Source organism: Dendrobates tinctorius, unplaced genomic scaffold, assembly GCF_039654945.1.
Source record: "Dendrobates tinctorius isolate UK_male_01 unplaced genomic scaffold, ASM3965494v1 ptg000170l, whole genome shotgun sequence".
NCBI classification, from domain to species: domain Eukaryota; kingdom Metazoa; phylum Chordata; class Amphibia; order Anura; family Dendrobatidae; genus Dendrobates; species Dendrobates tinctorius.
The window spans coordinates 3,203,223-3,221,507 of NW_027361837.1; the positions used below are offsets into that span (position 1 = coordinate 3,203,223).

The following is an 18,285-nucleotide window of genomic DNA, read 5'->3' on the forward strand; positions in this document are numbered from 1 at the left end:
CTAACTAAATAGGACAGGAAAGGAAAGCTGCTGTCTGCAATCCGCCAAAAACCCTATCAAAACAAGGGCCAACAGGCTGATAGGGAAAAAGGCCCTGAAGACGCTAGGCTTCAAAAAGACTATATCAGCACTCAGGTATTTTCTGAAGACAGAGCAAAAAGGAATTCAACTCACCCCAGCAGGGAATGGCAGAAATTCAGAAAAACAAGGCAAAACAAAACAAAACACAAATGCAAAAAGCAGTGCAGAAAACTTAGCTTTTGAGGAGCAGGAATCAGACTGGTCTCCTAGAATCCCTCAGAGCCATCACCAGCAAGGCAGAAGGGCATCGGCTGCCTTATATCCAGTCAGCAATTTCCGTCACCCAGTCATCATCATCATACCCAGGTGTTTGGTAATCAGCCTCACTACCTTCCTTCACCAGAAGAGTTAGTTCATCAGACCTCAATGGTGAAGGGGATAATGAACTCACAACAGTCACCATTACACACTGAATGGTAAACCACTGGGTAAATCTGACATGGAGAAGGACTAGGGGATCCTAGTTATTGATAAACTTACCTGGAGCAGCCAGTGCCAGGCAGCGGCTGCCATGGCAAACAGGATCATGGAGTGCATTGAAAGAGGTCTGGATACACATGATGAGAGCATTATACTGCCTCTGTACAAATCTCTGGTTAGACCGCACATGGAGTACTGTGTACAGTTGTGGGCACTGGTGCTCAGGAAGGATATAATGGAACTAGAGCGGGTACAAAGGTGGGCTACAAAATTAATAAAAGAGTTGGGAGAACTACAATACCCAGAGAGATTAGCAAAGTTAGGATTATTTAGTCTAGAAAAAAAGACGACTGAGGGGCGATCTAATAACCATGTATAAGTATATAAGGGGACAATACAAATATCTCTCCGAGGATCTGTTTATACCTAGGAAGGTGACGGTCACAAGGGGGCATTCTCTGCGTCTGGAGGAGATAAGGTTTTTCCACCAACATAGAAGAGGATTCTTTACTGTTAGGGCAGTGAGAATCTGGAATGCCCTGCCTGAGGAGGTGGTGATGGCGAACTCAGTCGAAGGGTTCAAGAGATGCCTGGATGTCTTCCTGGAGCGTAACAATATTGAATCTTACAGTTATTGTTAGGTACTTTAGAAGGACCTAGATCTGGGGATTTATTCTGACAGAATTTTATAGACTGAACTAGATGGACTAATGTCTTTTTTCGGCCTTACTAACTATGTTGCTATGGTAAGTACAATTAAACTGATGAATGAGAGTAATGAACAACAGCTAGAAGAAAATTTAGGATTCAGTATGTTTGAGATGGAAGGCCACAGTGCTGTTCATGTAACTGAGGAACAAACAGATATTACAACAGAAGAACAGCAAAATTATACTTTAGAAATAGATGATCTTGTTGAAGCTGCTTCACACCTCTTTCCTATTCATCACATGCGCTGTGTTGTGCACACGCTGCAGCTGGCAATAAGAGATAGTCTGCAAGAGGGACACGCTGGAACTCTTGATTGGAAAAGTGAGAAAATTGGTTATTGCCGCCAAAACCCCTAAAATTGATTCCACCTTGAAGAGACGTGCCAGGAAAGGGGCATTTGTCGATCAAGCCACTCGGTGGGACAGCACTTATTTAATGATTGAGCGATTGCTTGAACTAAAACCGTTTGTTATAGATATGGCGAACCCTCAGGTAACCCTAAATGAAGGTCAATGGACACAGGTGGCTGAATTGAAGGAATTGCTTAACCACCCATTTACCGTGACTAAACAATTACAAGCTGAGGATTTAACTCCTGGCATTTTCATAAGGGAGTTCAAGAACTTGCTATTTTGCCTGTCTCAACGAGGAGGTTTAATCGCAGATGGCATTTCTGCTTCAGTGAAACAGACACATCTATTGGAAAATAAAATTTTTCTGGCAGCTGTTTATGTGGACCCAAGTCATCATATACTGCTTGATGATCAAGAAGCTCTGACTGAGGTAGCAGTTAGGATGAGTGGCCTACAGGAGGACTGCCAGGCGCAAGAGGACTTGGGTCCTGACAGTGCGACTGCTGCCATATCTTCATCCTTATCAGATGAGGAGTTTGACTTTGACAAGTATTTGGATGACATGGAGCAGGCAAAGCGTTGCCGCAAGGAAAAAGATTTCACTCCGTCTCCTATAACAAGCAGATTGACCATATTTCAGCAAAATGTTTCACTTGCTCTCAAAGAAATAGAAAAATTCAACCCTTCATCAAAACTGACTGTGCATGAGGCAATTCCTTTATACCCGGAAATTGTTAAAGATGTTGCCCATGTGGTTGCGGCTTTGCCTCCAACCCAAGTTAGTGTAGAGAGATTGTTCTCTAGCCTTAAAATTATTAGGTCAGATTTGAGGTCATCTATGAAGGAGGATCTGATGGAGGCAATTCTATTTCTTAGAACAAATTCATAGACTGCACAAATTTTTAGTATGTTTTTGTTGAAAACTGTTTTTTGCCACTTACATAGTTTATTACATAGTGTGTGTGTGTGTGTATATATATATATATATATATATATATATATATATATATATATATATATATATATATATATATACTGTGTATGTATGTGTGTGTATACAGTGGGGAAAAAAAGTATTTAGTCAGTCAGCAATAGTGCAAGTTCCACCACTTAAAAAGATGAGAGGCGTCTGTAATTTACATCATAGGTAGACCTCAACTATGGGAGACAAACTGAGAAAAAAAAATCCAGAAAATCACATTGTCTGTTTTTTTTTTCATTTTATTTGCATATTATGGTGGAAAATAAGTATTTGGTCAGAAACAAGCAAACAAGATTTCTGGCTCTCACAGACCTGTAACTTCTTCTTTAAGAGTCTCCTCTTTCCTACACTCATTACCTGTAGTAATGGCACCTGTTTAAACTTATCAGTATAAAAAGACACCTGTGCACACCCTCAAACAGTCTGACTCCAAACTCCACTATGGTGAAGACCAAAGAGCTGTCAAAGGACACCAGAAACAAAATTGTAGCCCTGCACCAGGCTGGGAAGACTGAATCTGCAATAGCCAACCAGCTTGGAGTGAAGAAATCAACTGTGGGAGCAATAATTAGAAAATGGAAGACATACAAGACCACTGATAATCTCCCTCGATCTGGTGCTCCACGCAAAATCCCACCCCGTGGGGTCAGAATGATCACAAGAACGGTGAGCAAAAATCCCAGAACCACGCGGGGGGACCTAGTGAATGAACTGCAGAGAGCTGGGACCAATGTAACAAGGCCTACCATAAGTAACACACTACGCCACCATGGACTCAGATCCTGCAGTGCCAGACGTGTCCCACTGCTTAAGCCTGTACATGTCCGGGCCCGTCTGAAGTTTGCTAGAGAGCATTTGGATGATCCAGAGGAGTTTTGGGAGAATGTCCTATGGTCTGATGAAACCAAACTGGAACTGTTTGGTAGAAACACAACTTGTCGTGTTTGGAGGAAAAAGAATACTGAGTTGCATCCATCAAACACCATACCTACTGTAAAGCATGGTGGTGGAAACATCATGCTTTGGGGCTGTTTCTCTGCAAAGGGGCCAGGACGACTGATCCGGGTACATGAAAGAATGAATGGGGCCATGTATCGTGAGATTTTGAGTGCAAACCTCCTTCCATCAGCAAGGGCATTGAAGATGAAACGTAGCTGGGTCTTTCAACATGACAATGATCCAAAGCACACCGCCAGGGCAATGAAGGAGTGGCTTCGTAAGAAGTATTTCAAGGTCCTGGAGTGGCCTAGCCAGTCTCCAGATCTCAACCCTATAGAAAACCTTTGGAGGGAGTTGAAAGTCCGTGTTGCCAAGCGAAAAGCCAAAAACATCACTGCTCTAGAGGAGATCTGCATGGAGGAATGGGCCAACATACCAACAACAGTGTGTGGCAACCTTGTGAAGACTTACAGAAAACGTTTGACCTCTGTCATTGCCAACAAAGGATATATCACAAAGTATTGAGATGAAATTTTGTTTCTGACCAAATACTTATTTTCCACCATAATATGCAATTAAAATGAAAAAAAAACAGACAATGTGATTTTCTGGATTTTTTTTCTCAGTTTGTCTCCCATAGTTGAGGTCTACCTATGATGTAAATTACAGACGCCTCTCATCTTTTTAAGTGGTGGAACTTGCACTATTGCTGACTGACTAAATACTTTTTTTCCCCACTGTATGTATATATGTGTATATGTATATATATATATATATATCTAATATATATATATGTAATCGATATTACATAGTGTATTACATATTTACAATATATTACAGTTTTTTGTGTTCTAAAGTTGTATTCCAATAAATATACATTATGTTCTATCTAAATATCTTGATTATCTAATATATAAATCTCAAAGTGTGTATGTATGTATGTGTGTATGTCCGGGATTGGCATCCGCACCGTCGCAGCTACAGCCACAAGGCATAGTCACACGTCTGGACCCAGAGACCGTCATAGGCTATGTTGTGAGGCAAAATTTTAACCCCACGCGTTCCAATTCACCAAACAATTTTGCCCCTATCTACATAATGGGGAAAAAGTGTGTGTATCAGGCCCCGCCCCTCATTATGATATAATGGTTGCCATGGCAATGCTGATGTCATCATAGGTTGCAAGCCCCGCCCTTCATTATGATGTCATAATGCTTGCCATGGCGACACTAATGTCATAATAGGTTGCAATGGTGACGGTTATGTCATAACGGTTGCCATGGTGATGATGTCATAATAGGTATATGGGCACGGGACTATGGGATGGAGGATGTGTGATGGGTATATGGGCACTGGACTATGGGCTGGAGGATATGTATGACGGGTATAAGGGCACGGAACTATGGGATGGAGGATATGTATGATGGGTATATGGGCATGGGACTATGGGATGGAGGATGTGTGATGGGTATATGGGCACTCGACTATGGGATGGAGGATATGTATGATGGGTATATGGGCACGGGCCTATGGGATGATGGATATGTATGATGGGTATATGGGCACGGGACTATGGGATGGAGGATAATTATAATTTGTTATAACTAACCACAGTTAGTTACTATGCCGGGCAGCGCCGGGCTCTTCAGCTAGTTGTATCATATAAATGATTAAATGTCTAATGTTCACATTGTACTATAATAAATTTTTCACTTAAATATAAGCAATATATGTGGGAGTCGGTGTAAGGGAAATTGAGGAGTCGGAGTCGCAGGTTTAGCTTACCGACTCCACAGCCCTGCTCGACACAGTTCCCTTGGAAGATTTGAAGCTGCGTTCGTTTGATAGTTTGCGCCATACATAGCAGTAATCATGATCTCCTATTCACAGCACCCTGTGATCACGTGACAAGCACCATTAAATCCCACTGTCAATGTTTGACTGTGGGAGTTAACTGGTTAACATCATGCTCCACCAGCGCCTGTTAGGGTATGTGCCCATGGTCAGTAACCGGCAGCGCTTTGGACACAGCACATGTGTTCATTGAACCGTGCGGAATCACCACGTCCCATTACATTGCATGGGTGACTTTATCTTGCGGAGACTGAGCGTCTCCACAAGATAAATAGACATGCTGCGGTCTGTAAAGACGCACCGCATGTGCATCTACGCAGGGAAGCCGGAGGCGTCCCGGCACACATAGTGGAGATGGGATTCGTGAACAAGAAATGCACAGTATACACAGGAAGCTGCCAATTCGGTGTGGGCGGGGTTATATGCAGCTCAGATTTATGACCACTGTGAATTTTACAGCAGAGGAAACAGTCGTTGTTTCAAAACTGCACCAAGCAGCCCAGTAAGTGATGCATAGCTGAAATTGCGGTCTCTGTCCCTACATTATGCCGCTTTAAGTTTACATAGCAAAATCTGCTGACAGATTTTCTTAACCCATAAGACATATGCGGCGCTGAGTTTGCATCCTTTCTGGCTCATGCCAGCTGATTTCATCAGCTGACATTTACCCCTAACAACTACGGGTGGAATCGCGATCCACCCATAGCTGTTAACATATTAAATGTCACTGTCAATCTCTCAGTGACATTTAACATGATCACTCTGGAATTGCATCACTAGCTCCATCCATCGGTGCCCCTGTCACGTGATGTCGATGGATTGGCATGATAACTTGTAGTCTGCAAGAGTGTCTCATGGTTGTTATTGCCAATCTACTATGTAGTGCTGCCACGTAGCCGAGGTTCATAGCAGATGAGAATTTCTGCTTAAGCTCTGCTATGGGTAGCACAAGCGACCAGAACATAGCAGCTTCAAGTCTCCTAAGGAGACTATCGAAGCAAGTAAAAAGAAGGGAAAAAATATATATTAATATATTAAAAAAATGTAAAACCTATAAAGGTTCAAATCACCCCCCCTCTTTTGTTTGCTCAATTGAAAATAATAAAAAATAGCACATATTTGTTATCACTGTGGTTGGAAACGCCCGATCTTTCAAAGTATAAAAATAATTAATCCAATGAGTAAACGGCGCAATGAGAAAAAAATCAAAGCTCCAGAATTACATTTTTTGGTCACCGCAACATTGCAATGAAATTTTATAACAGGCGATCAAAGGATCATATCTAACCCAAGATGGTATCAATAAGAACATCAGTTTGGCGCACATAAAACAAGCCCTCACAAAGATCCAGAGACAGAGATGCTACGGGTCTCAATAAATTGTGCCTTTTTTTAAACCAAACTTGGATATTTTTTTCCACTTAATTTTTGCCAGCGCTGTAGGTTCTTTTTATTTAAGAGTCCACCACATCAAAACCCTGTCATGGTCAGCCCAATCTCCAGACCTGAACCCCATTGAAAACCTCTGGAATGTAATCAAGAGGATGATGGATAGTCACAAGCCATCAAACAAAGAAGAACTGCTTTACTTTTTGCACCAGAAGCAGTGTGAAAGACTGGTGGAAAGCATGCCAAGACGCATGAAAGCTGTGACTAAAAATTATGGTTATTCCACAAAACATTGATTTCTGAACTCTTCCTGAGTTAAACCATTAGTATTGTTGTATCTAAATTATTATGAACTTGTTTTCTTTGCATTATTTTAGGTCTGGAAGCACTGGAGGTTTTTATTTAATATTGAACATTTCTCATTTTTAGAAAAATACAAAATTTATTGCTTGGAAAGTCGGAGCCATTTACATTTTGCTCAAAAATATACCTATAAAGAGAAAAATCAGACCAACTGAAAATTTTGCAGTGGTCTCTTAATTTTTGCCAGAGCTGTATACATGTTTGGTATTTTGCGAACTCATAATGACCTGGAGAATCATAATCAGGTCAGTTTTAGCATTTAGTGATTTGTGGTAAAACAAAAAACTATTTGTGGAATTGCATTCTTTGCATTTTCACCGCACTTAGAATATTTTCCAGTTTTCCAGTACATTATATGGTAAAGTAATTGGTGTCATAAAAAAGTACAACTTGTCCCTCAAAATACAAGGCTTCATAATAAAAAAAAAAGTTATGGCTCTAGAAAGAAAGGGATTAAAAAAAACGAAAAACAACCCGGAGGTGAAGGGATAAAAAGGTGCACAAAAGTCTGATTCTTCTTGGTATGATTTTATTACATGACAAAAACCTGGCATTTTAACAGGGGTGTGTAGACTTTACATCCACTGTATACCAAAAGTTGCAAGAATAATAGAGTTGTTAAAAGAAGTTAACGAAAAATCAAATAAAAACATTTAAGCATAGTACTTTTTAAAAAAAAAAAAAAGCATTGTCTTGTGATACTGCTAGCTGGTGCTACTTGAGATAATTATGTGGATCTGCATGTTTTTCTGATATTTAATTGGTTTTGCACATTATTATGTTACTATGCTATTTTTGTTGAAATCTACAGATAACTTATGGAGTACCTACCTAGAAAAAGGTGAAATACTTGAAAAATCAAACATCCATTCTTTGGAAGTTCAAGGATCTAAGAGCAAGCTTCATCTGTATGTCTTGGCAGACATCACAACTGCACTTACAGTCCTTGTTGGCATCTTTTTCCCATCTGTGACTGGTAAGACTTTTTTTGTTTGCCACCTTATCTAGGCAACATATTCCTTTTTTGTGGGTCTATACTTGCTAGTTATAAGCAATACTAATCCTAAACATGACTGATCTAAGTAGGTAGAAGAAGTTTTTCTTTGTAGGTTGTTAGTTTGCAAACTTGGGTGCATGCAGAGAACACTAGGTTTAATTTTCTTCTTTTCTATTCCATTCTGTAATCCATCTGTAGAAGAGACACCGTGACAGTGGAAGCAGTCACATCAAACTGCTCTAGGTCTATCAATTGCTCACAGAGTCTCAGGAATGTCGTCCTGTTGTGATTGATGTGTTTGACGCATCCTGTGCCATCCACATAGGTGAGCGGAATCATGCGCCTGTGCACGGACATCGTTGGCTCTCGCAGATGCACTTTGGTCTGCCCATTATGTGGGCAGAACCTAAAACCTAACTGCACATGCACCAGCACTTTCTTTCTGCCTCCTACTTACCAGAACCATTGTGCCCATATTCTTTTGTTCCGTGCCACCAGAATAGTTTAATTCTGGCAGCAGGGAAAAACCAATAAAGCTGATATAGAAAGATGTGTGCCGGCACATGCGCATTTTGGTTTTATGCTCTGCCAGCACTAGGGCTGATCAAAGTGCGCCTGAGTGAGCCGGCCATCTCTGTGCACAGGTGCGAGATCTCGTTCGGCTATGTGGATTACGCAGGATGCGTTATCCACATCAATCACAGCAGGAGGATAGTGTTTAGCAGGGGAGAGGAGAGGCAGGCTCCGCTGCAGTGACTCTTGTCAGAACGAACGGTTCGAATTTGCTTACTTTGATGGAGCACTTCAAAATGTTTTTTTGAGGATATTCTGAAGTCAGTACATAATGTACAACTTTCTGAAACGCAGCACCGGTGCTGAGGAAGGTATTGGTTAATACATAAGAAAATCAAGTGACAGGTTAGGATTTTAAACAATTGTGATGTTAAAGGCAGACTCCTTTCCATTGATGGTATAGTCGGCTTCCTCAGTGGTATATATGTTGGTTTATAGTTCATAAAAATAAGATATCTATATATAAGCAAAGGTATCAAGAAGCATGTGTTAAATGAATATAAACTGTGATGGGTACCTTTTTAAGTAGCTTTAAGAGGAGTCCATTAACAAACCTACAAACTTCAGATTATGTAATGCTCTAATGTTTTTGATAAGAGAAACAAATACCGTAACTAATATTCTTGAATAGAGTTGAGCGACTTTGGTCGGATCGAGTTTCATGAAACAAAATTTGTTTCAGATGAAACTGGTCCGACTAGGGCAAAAAAAGTCGGAGTTTCGTCAGAAACCCGACCCTAGTGCTAGTCAATGGGAAATAAAAGTCGGCATTGAGCGGATGACATTCATCCACTTAATGCCGACTTTTATTCCCCCATTGACTTGCATTGTGGTCGGGGTTTGGACGAAACTCCGACTTTTTTTGCCCTAGTCGGACCAGTTTCATCTGAAACAAATTTTGTTTCATGAAACCCTATCCGACCAAAGTCGCTCAACTTTATTCTTGAATAATGTACAATTTACCTAAGTTTTTGTAGCTTTGGCTTAAAAGGAAACTGTCATTCTATTCATGCTGCCCTGCCATTGGTAGTATGCATCAAAGCCTAGCTGCTCTGTTAGAGCATTTCTAAGAGAAGCCATCCAGAGGCCACACAGGATCAGTCAGGTCTCTCTCTATAGTCCTTGGCTGGCCTCCTAAACCGTGTTTTCTCTGCACCATGAGAGGCAAAAAAATTAGGATGATAGCTGTTTCACATCCACGAGGAAGACAATAATTCTTCCTGTTGACGCAACCAACTTGTTTGAATGTATTTTGTGCTCAAATGTTGGATTAGACAAAACCTCCACTTTTTTCCCATCTACTGACCCCCAGCTGATGGATCAACATTTCTAAAGGCATTGGCAGAATTGTTTTCCAACTTAACCATAGAACATCGAAGGTGGATCATACTTGGAGATTTCAATGCTTGGATAAATGACCCCCCCACGCACTTTGGAAAAGACCTCAGTAATGTAGATGAACTAGGCTTCTGTCAAGCAGTCCACACAGCCACACACAGAAAGGGTCTCTGTTGTCTTGATATTTCACATGGGGTTGGAAATGGGGGTTCACATGAGGAACAAATGGAGTTTAAAATTTATTTAGTCAGGTAATCGACTTGTCATTCCAGCATCAAAACAAATGACCAATTTGTAAGAAAAAGTCCTTACTGAGAGCTGCAAGAGCTGGAAAATTATGCAGACGATCATCTCATCAAGCTGAGGTTGAAGTTTATTAGGAGATACACGACAGAACAGGTACAGATAGTCAGTGAAGTTGAAGCATGCAGGCACAAAACAGGAATTCAGACGGGCAGAGATTCGCTGGGAAGTCTGGCGATTGAAAAGGCCCGTGTTAAACTATGGTTGCCTTTTTATACATAATAGAAATAGAGAAAGCTGCATTTTGCTGCAGAGGGTGTTTACATGATAATTGTAAGGCGTTTACATGATAATTCTAGAGAAACATGTAGTTTAGAACAAAGAATATAAAGACATAATACGAAGACATTAATTAACGTTTCCCCAAACAACACTAAAACCCATAAAAGTCATTGGTATCTATAGCTACTGTCCTTTATCTTATCACTGTTTCCAGGCTTGATCCATAAATTCATTCATTTGACATTTTAATGAGTTTGTTCTCTACCAACACTATCACGTATACACACATTGACCATATATTTGTCAACCCTTTTCCCCTATTGATCCAATTCTCCTTTATGCTCGCCTGCCAGGTCTGCCAACAGACATGATCTCATTTTACATCCTCCATCTCAAAGTACATTTTATTAGTTCTTTTGTAAAAGTTGAGTCTGTATCCTAACTTTCACAAGATGGCTGCCTGGTTCATCATGGCCGCTCAGTATATTATGGCTGACCATTCTCTTACAAGTACCCCTCTTGTACTCTATCCAGAGTACAACATACAGTGCTGTAATATTCATGGGTGAATTATTGAAAATAAGAATATTGAGGTAATTCAGTGCTTTATGCACGTGTGTGTGTAAGGCAAAAGTCCCTAAAAATAGCACAAACACATAATAAAATAATTCAAATATTAGTCCCCCCAAAAAATAAGTTGCACAATAATTAAGTCTATTGGTCTTTTTCTTCTCATTCTTTGGCTTCTGGATTTTCGTGATCTTCTCCCCTTTTCACACTATCAGACTCCCACTGTATAGTGTGAAACATCTTCTCCTGATCATCCAATAGGTTGATGGTCCCAGGAGTCGATTATGAAAATCTTCAGCTGACCTGGAGAAAATAGAAAAAAAAGTGTAGTATCAGTCCTTACCAGAAATCTCAGTAAAATAATTAAGAAGTCTACACTGATCGATATGAACAATTTTAACACCTTTGTAGCTTGAAATTTGAGCAAAGACTTAATCATTGTTGTTGGGATGAAAGGCACTAGCCTGTCATTAACTCTTTTGTAGTACAGGCACTCCCCCTCAATGGGCAGGGACTTAAGGGAATTGAACAGTGGTGAGTCTCCATCCTTCTCCTGTACCTTTACAAGATCTTGAAGAGGAGAAAAAATGAGGGGGGTTCTCGGGGTTTTTTAGTGACTGCAGCGATGACTTCTTGGGGATAGTTGTCATCGCTCATAAGTGCAGCTTCCTTGGCTGCGTGATCTACATATGCATTGCCAAGGATGTGTGGGTCAGGAATCAGCCTCTGGTGCCCTTTAATTTTACAGAAGGACCATAAATTCGGAAATTCTTTGCCTCGCTGTTCAATTTGTTAGAGAATGTCTGCATGTTGCAAAGGCTTATTCTGTGAGTCAACCATCCCTCTCAGGGCCCATACATTGAGATACAGGCTGAGGGAGGAAACAACATAGGCGCTGTCACTGAAGATATTCATTGGCTCCGTACACACAAGAATGACCTGTAAAGCTATTTCCAGGTCAGCTCTCTGAGCAGAGAAATGACCGGGGAGTTTATAATGCAGCAGCAGTGGCTTAGGCCTCTTTCACACTTCAGTTTTTTGCATCAGTTATAATCCGCCAAAAAGGCGGACAAGCGGATCCGTTCTCAACTGATGTGAACGGATGGGGCAGGATCCGTTTTCAGACGGATCCTGAAAATGAAGAAATTTAAAGGAATCGCTGGCCGGAGAGAGAGAGAGAGAGAGAGAGAGAGAGAGAGAGAGAATTTTTTTTTTTTGTCCGGCACCCAGAAAGAGTTTCGGGTTAAATGAGTGTCTGGAGGATCCGCCAGAGAAAAAAACGTTACAAGCTCCGTTTTGAAATCTTTGAGGATGGTGACGGACAGCAACTTTTGGCGGATCCTCACAAAAAACGGATGCAACGGACAGCAATCCGTCACAATCCGCCATTAATGCAAGTCAATGGGAAAAAAACGGATCCTCAAAAAAAAATTGAGGATCCGTTTTTTTTCAAAACCTGGCGGATTGTGACTGATTGTAAAAAACGGAAGTGTGAAAGAGGCCTTAGCTGGAAGCCACACTGCGAAGCCTGTGATGTAGTGCCCCTCATGCCAATATCGAGCTCCGTCGATATAGGCACAAGGGATTCCCTCCTGGAAGTCTGCCCGAAAGGGGGGAGTGATATTAGCCTGTTCAATTTGACAATCGTGACTTTTTCCTGCATATTGCATCATCTGGGCTAAGTGATATTTCTCGCCCACTTCGACTTTTAAGTCTCTAGTCTCAAAATCAATGATCCATTGGGCCATTCTCTGTGAATTAATACCTGAAGCTTTTCCTTTCAGAAAGTTTTTAAAGTGACATGTGGGGTTTGTAAAATTAAAGGAGCAAATCCCACTATATGTCTCACTTGATTCATAGTCCAGTGCACACCCAGTAGGTGCTTCATGCACAAAGTAAATCCTTTTTCCCCGTGGGTGAGCAACCTAGAGTAGTAACCCAGGGCATACAACTAACTAGACACTTCTGGGCTTTCTTTGGGCCATTTTTGTAGAAGCACAGAAGAAATAGAGACATCACCGGTGTGGGTCTGAATGTAGAAAGGCTGGGAAGGATCAGGGTTAACCAATGCAGCAGCTGCCGTAAGGGCACGCTTCAATCCCTCAAAAGCCTGTAAGGCTGCCCCCTCTATATTGACAGGGGCAAAGTCATCATCAACATTTTTCTATAAATCATACAGTGGTTTAGCCAGATAAGCAAAATCTTAAATAAATTTTCTGGAAAAATTTTCTGAGCTCAGTAATATTAGTTGGTATGGGGACAGCTTGAATAGCTTAACCCTGTCATGCATTGGTTTCTTTCCCTCTGCTGAGACAGACACACCCAGAAATTTAACCTCTGATTTCATCAATTGTACTTTATCTAGACTCATTTTGAGTCCTGCATCTTGTGAAGCCTGACAAACATTCTCAAGGGTCTCTAAGTGTTCACATTCATCGACAGTTTGAATCAATAAATCATCCACATACTGTAAGACTTTGTCTCCGTAGCCAAGGGGTTCTAACACTTGAGACAATGCCTGATGGAAAAACACAGGAGAACTGTGAAATCCCATGGGCAACCGCGTGAACAAGTATTGCACATTCTCAAAAGTGAATGCGAAGCGGAGGGCAGATTCAGGTGTTAAGGGTACTGAGAAAAAGCCATTTGCAATGTCCAAACAAGAAAACACTTTACAATCACTCCTCAGCTGTGACATAACTTCAGGGACAGATGCAACAAGGTGAGCTGCTGAGGGAGTGTACTTATTTACAAGTCCCAGGTCTACCACCTTTCGAAAACTGCCATCTTCCTTTTTTACAGGTAGAATAGGACTGTTACATGGAGAATTACCTTTCACAACAACACCTTGCTTTTCTAGTTCACTGACTACAACCTTTATGTAAGGGATTGCGTCCTCAGGAATACGGTACTGAAGCTGGAAAGGTGGCAGTTTTTCTCCATCAATTTTAACCTGAGTTTGCCTTAACCCACAATCAGTTTTCTTTGAGATCCACAATTCAGGGAACCTTTGCTTCAATTCATTTTTAAAACATCATTGTCAGCATTTCAACATTTTCATTAGTACATAATCCAAAACTAGCAATGGGTAATTTGTGACTCTCCTCATCCTCCTCCACAGGTACAATTACAGAACAGATAGTTGCTTCTTTGTTCCGCCACAAGACTTTGTTACATAAATCAACAACAATTCCTATTGCTCCCAAAACATCAGTACCCAAAATAGTGGACCATAACTATGGGTTTACCCAAAAAGCGCATCGAAGACCCCTTTGCTTCGATCCCCATGTGTCCTGAAATCTCAGGTTTACTGGACGACTTTTTACTACTTGAATACAGGAGCCCTCAAATCCTACCAAAGTGGTAGTGGTTAAGACATATCATCCCCTGAGGAAGAAGTTTGAAACTTCGAAACGCGTTGGGAAAATAAAAGTATACAAGTACACAATCTGGAAAGGAGTCGTTTTGTCTAGCAGGGCACGGTTAATCCGAAAATTATTTCTGTGATATCTGACCAAAGTGGTAGTCTCAGGCAGTCCAGGGGGTGACTGCAGTTTGTGTTGTGAGTTCATTTTCCCCTTCACCATTGAGGTCTGATGAACTCCCTCTTCTGGTGAAGGAAGGTAGTGAGCCTGATTACAAAGCACCTGAGCAGAATGATGATGACTGGGTGACTGGGATTGCTGACTGGATATAAGGCAGCCGACGCCCTTCTGCCTTGCGGGAGATTACTCTGAGGGATTCTTGGAGACCAGTCTGATTCCTGCTCCTCAAAAGCTAAGTTTTCTGCTCTACTTTTTGCATTTGTGTTTTGGTTTTGTTTTGCCTTGTTTTTCTGGATTTCTGCCTTTCCCTGCTGGGTGAGCTGAATTCCCTTTTGCTCTGTCTTCAGATAATACCTGAGTACTGATATAGTCTTTTTGAAGCCTAGCGTCTTCAGGGCTTTTTTCCCTATCAGTCTGTTGGCGCTTGTTTTTGAGAGGGTTTTGGCGGATTGCAGACAGCAGCTTTTCTATTCTGTCCTATTTAGTTAGCTTGGGCCCCATCATTTGCTCAGCCTATCTTTCTATCTGTGTGAGTGTTTTTTCATCTTGCTTCACCGTTATTATATGTTGGGGGCTGCCTATTGCTTTGGGGTCTGCTCTGGGGCAGTTTAGATTTCCCTTTCTGTCTTTAGGCTATGTAATTCTCCGGCTGTGATTGAGGGGTCTAGGGCACCGTAGGAACCCCCCACGGCTACTGCTAGTTGTTGTTGTTGTTGTTAGGTTCAGGTGTCTGCAATCCGATAGCTGCCAACTTCTCTGGTTTTCTGGACTTAGCTGGTATTTCTGTTTTTGCCTCCTACGGTGACTCATTCATAACAAGTTTGAGTCTTGTTACTGAAACTGAGGTTCCTGTATCGATGAGGATGTCTTCCCATGGAAGCCCCTCTATTCTCCCTTTGACATAAGGTCTTCCGTCCTTGCTCAGGGAAAGGTGGGCAAGGGGAACAGGGGGAGCACCCCATCAATCGGTGTTACCTGCCGTGGGAAGCCCGAAAAATCCATCATCCTCATCTGGACACGGCTTTCGTCCAACAGCTGCCACCTCCGCTCCAAAGAGATTCTTAGTCAGGGTCCGGTCCTCATGTTCCCGTAGCTCCCTAATCAGTGGAGCATAGGGACGAGGAGGAGTGACCCCTCCCTGAATAGCATGGACCTCCGGGCGTGGATGAGTGGGAGCTGTTGGGGAAGGAGCAGGAGCAGAAGGCTCCTGAGAGACTGGGTTAACCATTTGGAGACCATTTTATTGCTGATACTGCCTAGGGTCATTCACTGCTGGATACGAAGGTCTAACTCCGAAAGGTGGTCTAGAGAACTCCCGGGGCCGTTGGGAGTTAAATGGCGCCTGGGGTTCAGTCCCTGGCACTAGGTTGGGGCAAAAATGTCTAACATGTCCCAGATGTCCACAAGAGTCACACAGGGTAGGACCTCTCATGGGATCACGTGGGGAATCTACCGAATGGGACCTGCCCATTCTTGGCAGCTGCGCATACACTCCCAAAATTCCTGGCCTCCATGAATCAGAAGATAGACCCCGAGGTGAATGGTATGCAAAAACATTGGACTCATCACCCTTCACCTCGGACTGCATTGTCCTAACATTGGTTAACAAAGCCTCCACAACATCTTCAATAGATTTAGCATTTTGCAAAACTCCTGAATTAAAAACCCCTTCCAAGGGCACTTTTTTTTACAAATTGCTCCGTCATAGCAAATTTATCACCCTGATCCATAGTATCTAAAGTCTTATCAAACACAACACACCAGGCTGCAACCCATTTATCTGCCTCTATCCTGAGATCACTCCCCTTCTTAATTTTAAAGGAATCTAACAATGCCGGAGAGGGCTTTCTCCCCCCTAACTTCTGTGAGATCACAAACTTCATTCTTCCCTGGGATTCTGTCAGATCCTATTGAATCCCTTTGGTTTGCTGAGATTTAAGATGGGACATGAACTCAGGAGGCACAAAAGACATGAAATAACGGAAAGCATCCTCCTTAGATGTAATTTGGAATTTAACTAGCCATGATTCAAAACCAAGAAAATTACGAAACACTCTCTTACTTTCCTTCCAATTTTTTTAACAAATTTAAGATGGACCCGGAACATTTGGCCGGGGATGTTTCTCGGGGTTGAAGCAGCAGCGTCAAATTTAAAGTCTACCTTGGATGAATCATCTCTTTCCTCCTCTTCTGCCAACTCTTTATTCAACTGTGTCTGCATGTGCTGAAGCTGTTGGGACAATCTATCATGTGTGTTTGTGTGTTCTCTCAGCCAGTCTCCTAACATTAACTTCCATTCTGAGACTGTATTTACGTCAGCCCCGCACTTCTCCACTGCAGACTCCATCTGTGCTATAAGTGCTCTCAAAGGCTGCAAGTCAACCCCCTCCCTCTGTGTTTCCTCTGCTTGCTTCAATGTCTCATTCAACTGTTCTAATCTCTCCCCATACGGTGCCCCACCGCGGGTGATCCCATATACATACTGTGGTATAGGCTGCCTATCAAGAGTCTGATCAAAAGTTATGACTGTCTTACACAAAGCCGCTACTCGGTTACTAGTCTTCCCTAGCAAATTTTTTCTATCTAATTCCCTGTTTTCTTTAGTAAACCAACTTATACAATTTAACCACGTGGTTTCAACATTAACCCCCTCCAGCTGGAGTGTGCCAGCATGTTTCTCTGCCTGCTTCCGTAACCACTCCATATTTACAGTGGTCTACAAGGACGAATTTTTCTCTGTTCTAGTATCAACAAATGCAATTTAAGCAGAGTTAGATACTCACACCTCTCTCGGATGGAAGACCTGCCGCAGACTGGGTCGACCAAAAATATCAAAAGAGGTGCAGCCGTGATTCCAGCCTCACTCGTTACGCTTGCCAAGCATCTCCCCACACCCTTTTAAAGCTTCTTGCTACCCTAAACAAAAAATTCTCACATCTTTGTAGATAACTTCTTCTTGGTTGCACATATATTTTTTATAGTCTTTTTTCCTTCTGTAGTTTTCTTATTAAAAAATCGGGCAGGTCGACTGTGTTTTATCAAGACCAAAGTCAGCGCAGCCGTCTGCCAGGAAATTTTAGAGCACTTCATGCTTCCCTCTGCAGACAAGCTTTATGGCGATGGAAATTTCATCCTCCAGCAGGACTAGTCACCTGTCCAAACTGCCAAAAGTACCAATATCTGGTTTAAAAACAACAGTATCACTGTGCTTGCTCGCTCATCCTCAAGGCCAGGGGCGCGATTACGGACCCCACTCTCTATACATAGAGCAGTGACTGAACCCACACCCCTGTGACTGAAACCAGAACACTGCCGTTGGGAATAAAGTTAATTTCCTCCCGACATCGTTGGTCTATGTACTAGCGCCGGGCAGGCTCATAACGCTATTAAGCTGCAGATCAACCCCTTACCTGCAGGTTAATAAAAGCGTTTTTTTCATGTGACCGGATCCCTTTTAATATGAAGTAGTGGGTGAATAAATTAATAATAATTTTATTTATATAGCGCTGGCATGTTCAGCAGCACTTTACATTTTAGAGGGAACTTGTACAGATGATAGACATAACAGCATAACAGTAATCACATAGGTCATAACAGATACCAATAGGAATGAGGGCTCTGCTCGCAAGCTTACAATCTATGAGG

The 18,285-nt window shown here is 41.9% G+C and overlaps 1 protein-coding gene across 1 annotated transcript in view; it reads left to right on the forward strand.

Moving 5' to 3' along the window:
- Nucleotides 1-18,285, forward strand: part of SLC12A4 (solute carrier family 12 member 4) — a 423,457-nt gene that overhangs the window by 206,334 nt on the left and 198,838 nt on the right. The window contains exon 9 of the mRNA XM_073550797.1: nucleotides 7,904-8,068. Within this exon, the coding sequence (XP_073406898.1) occupies nucleotides 7,904-8,068 (165 nt within the window). The remainder of the gene's footprint in view (nucleotides 1-7,903; nucleotides 8,069-18,285) is intronic.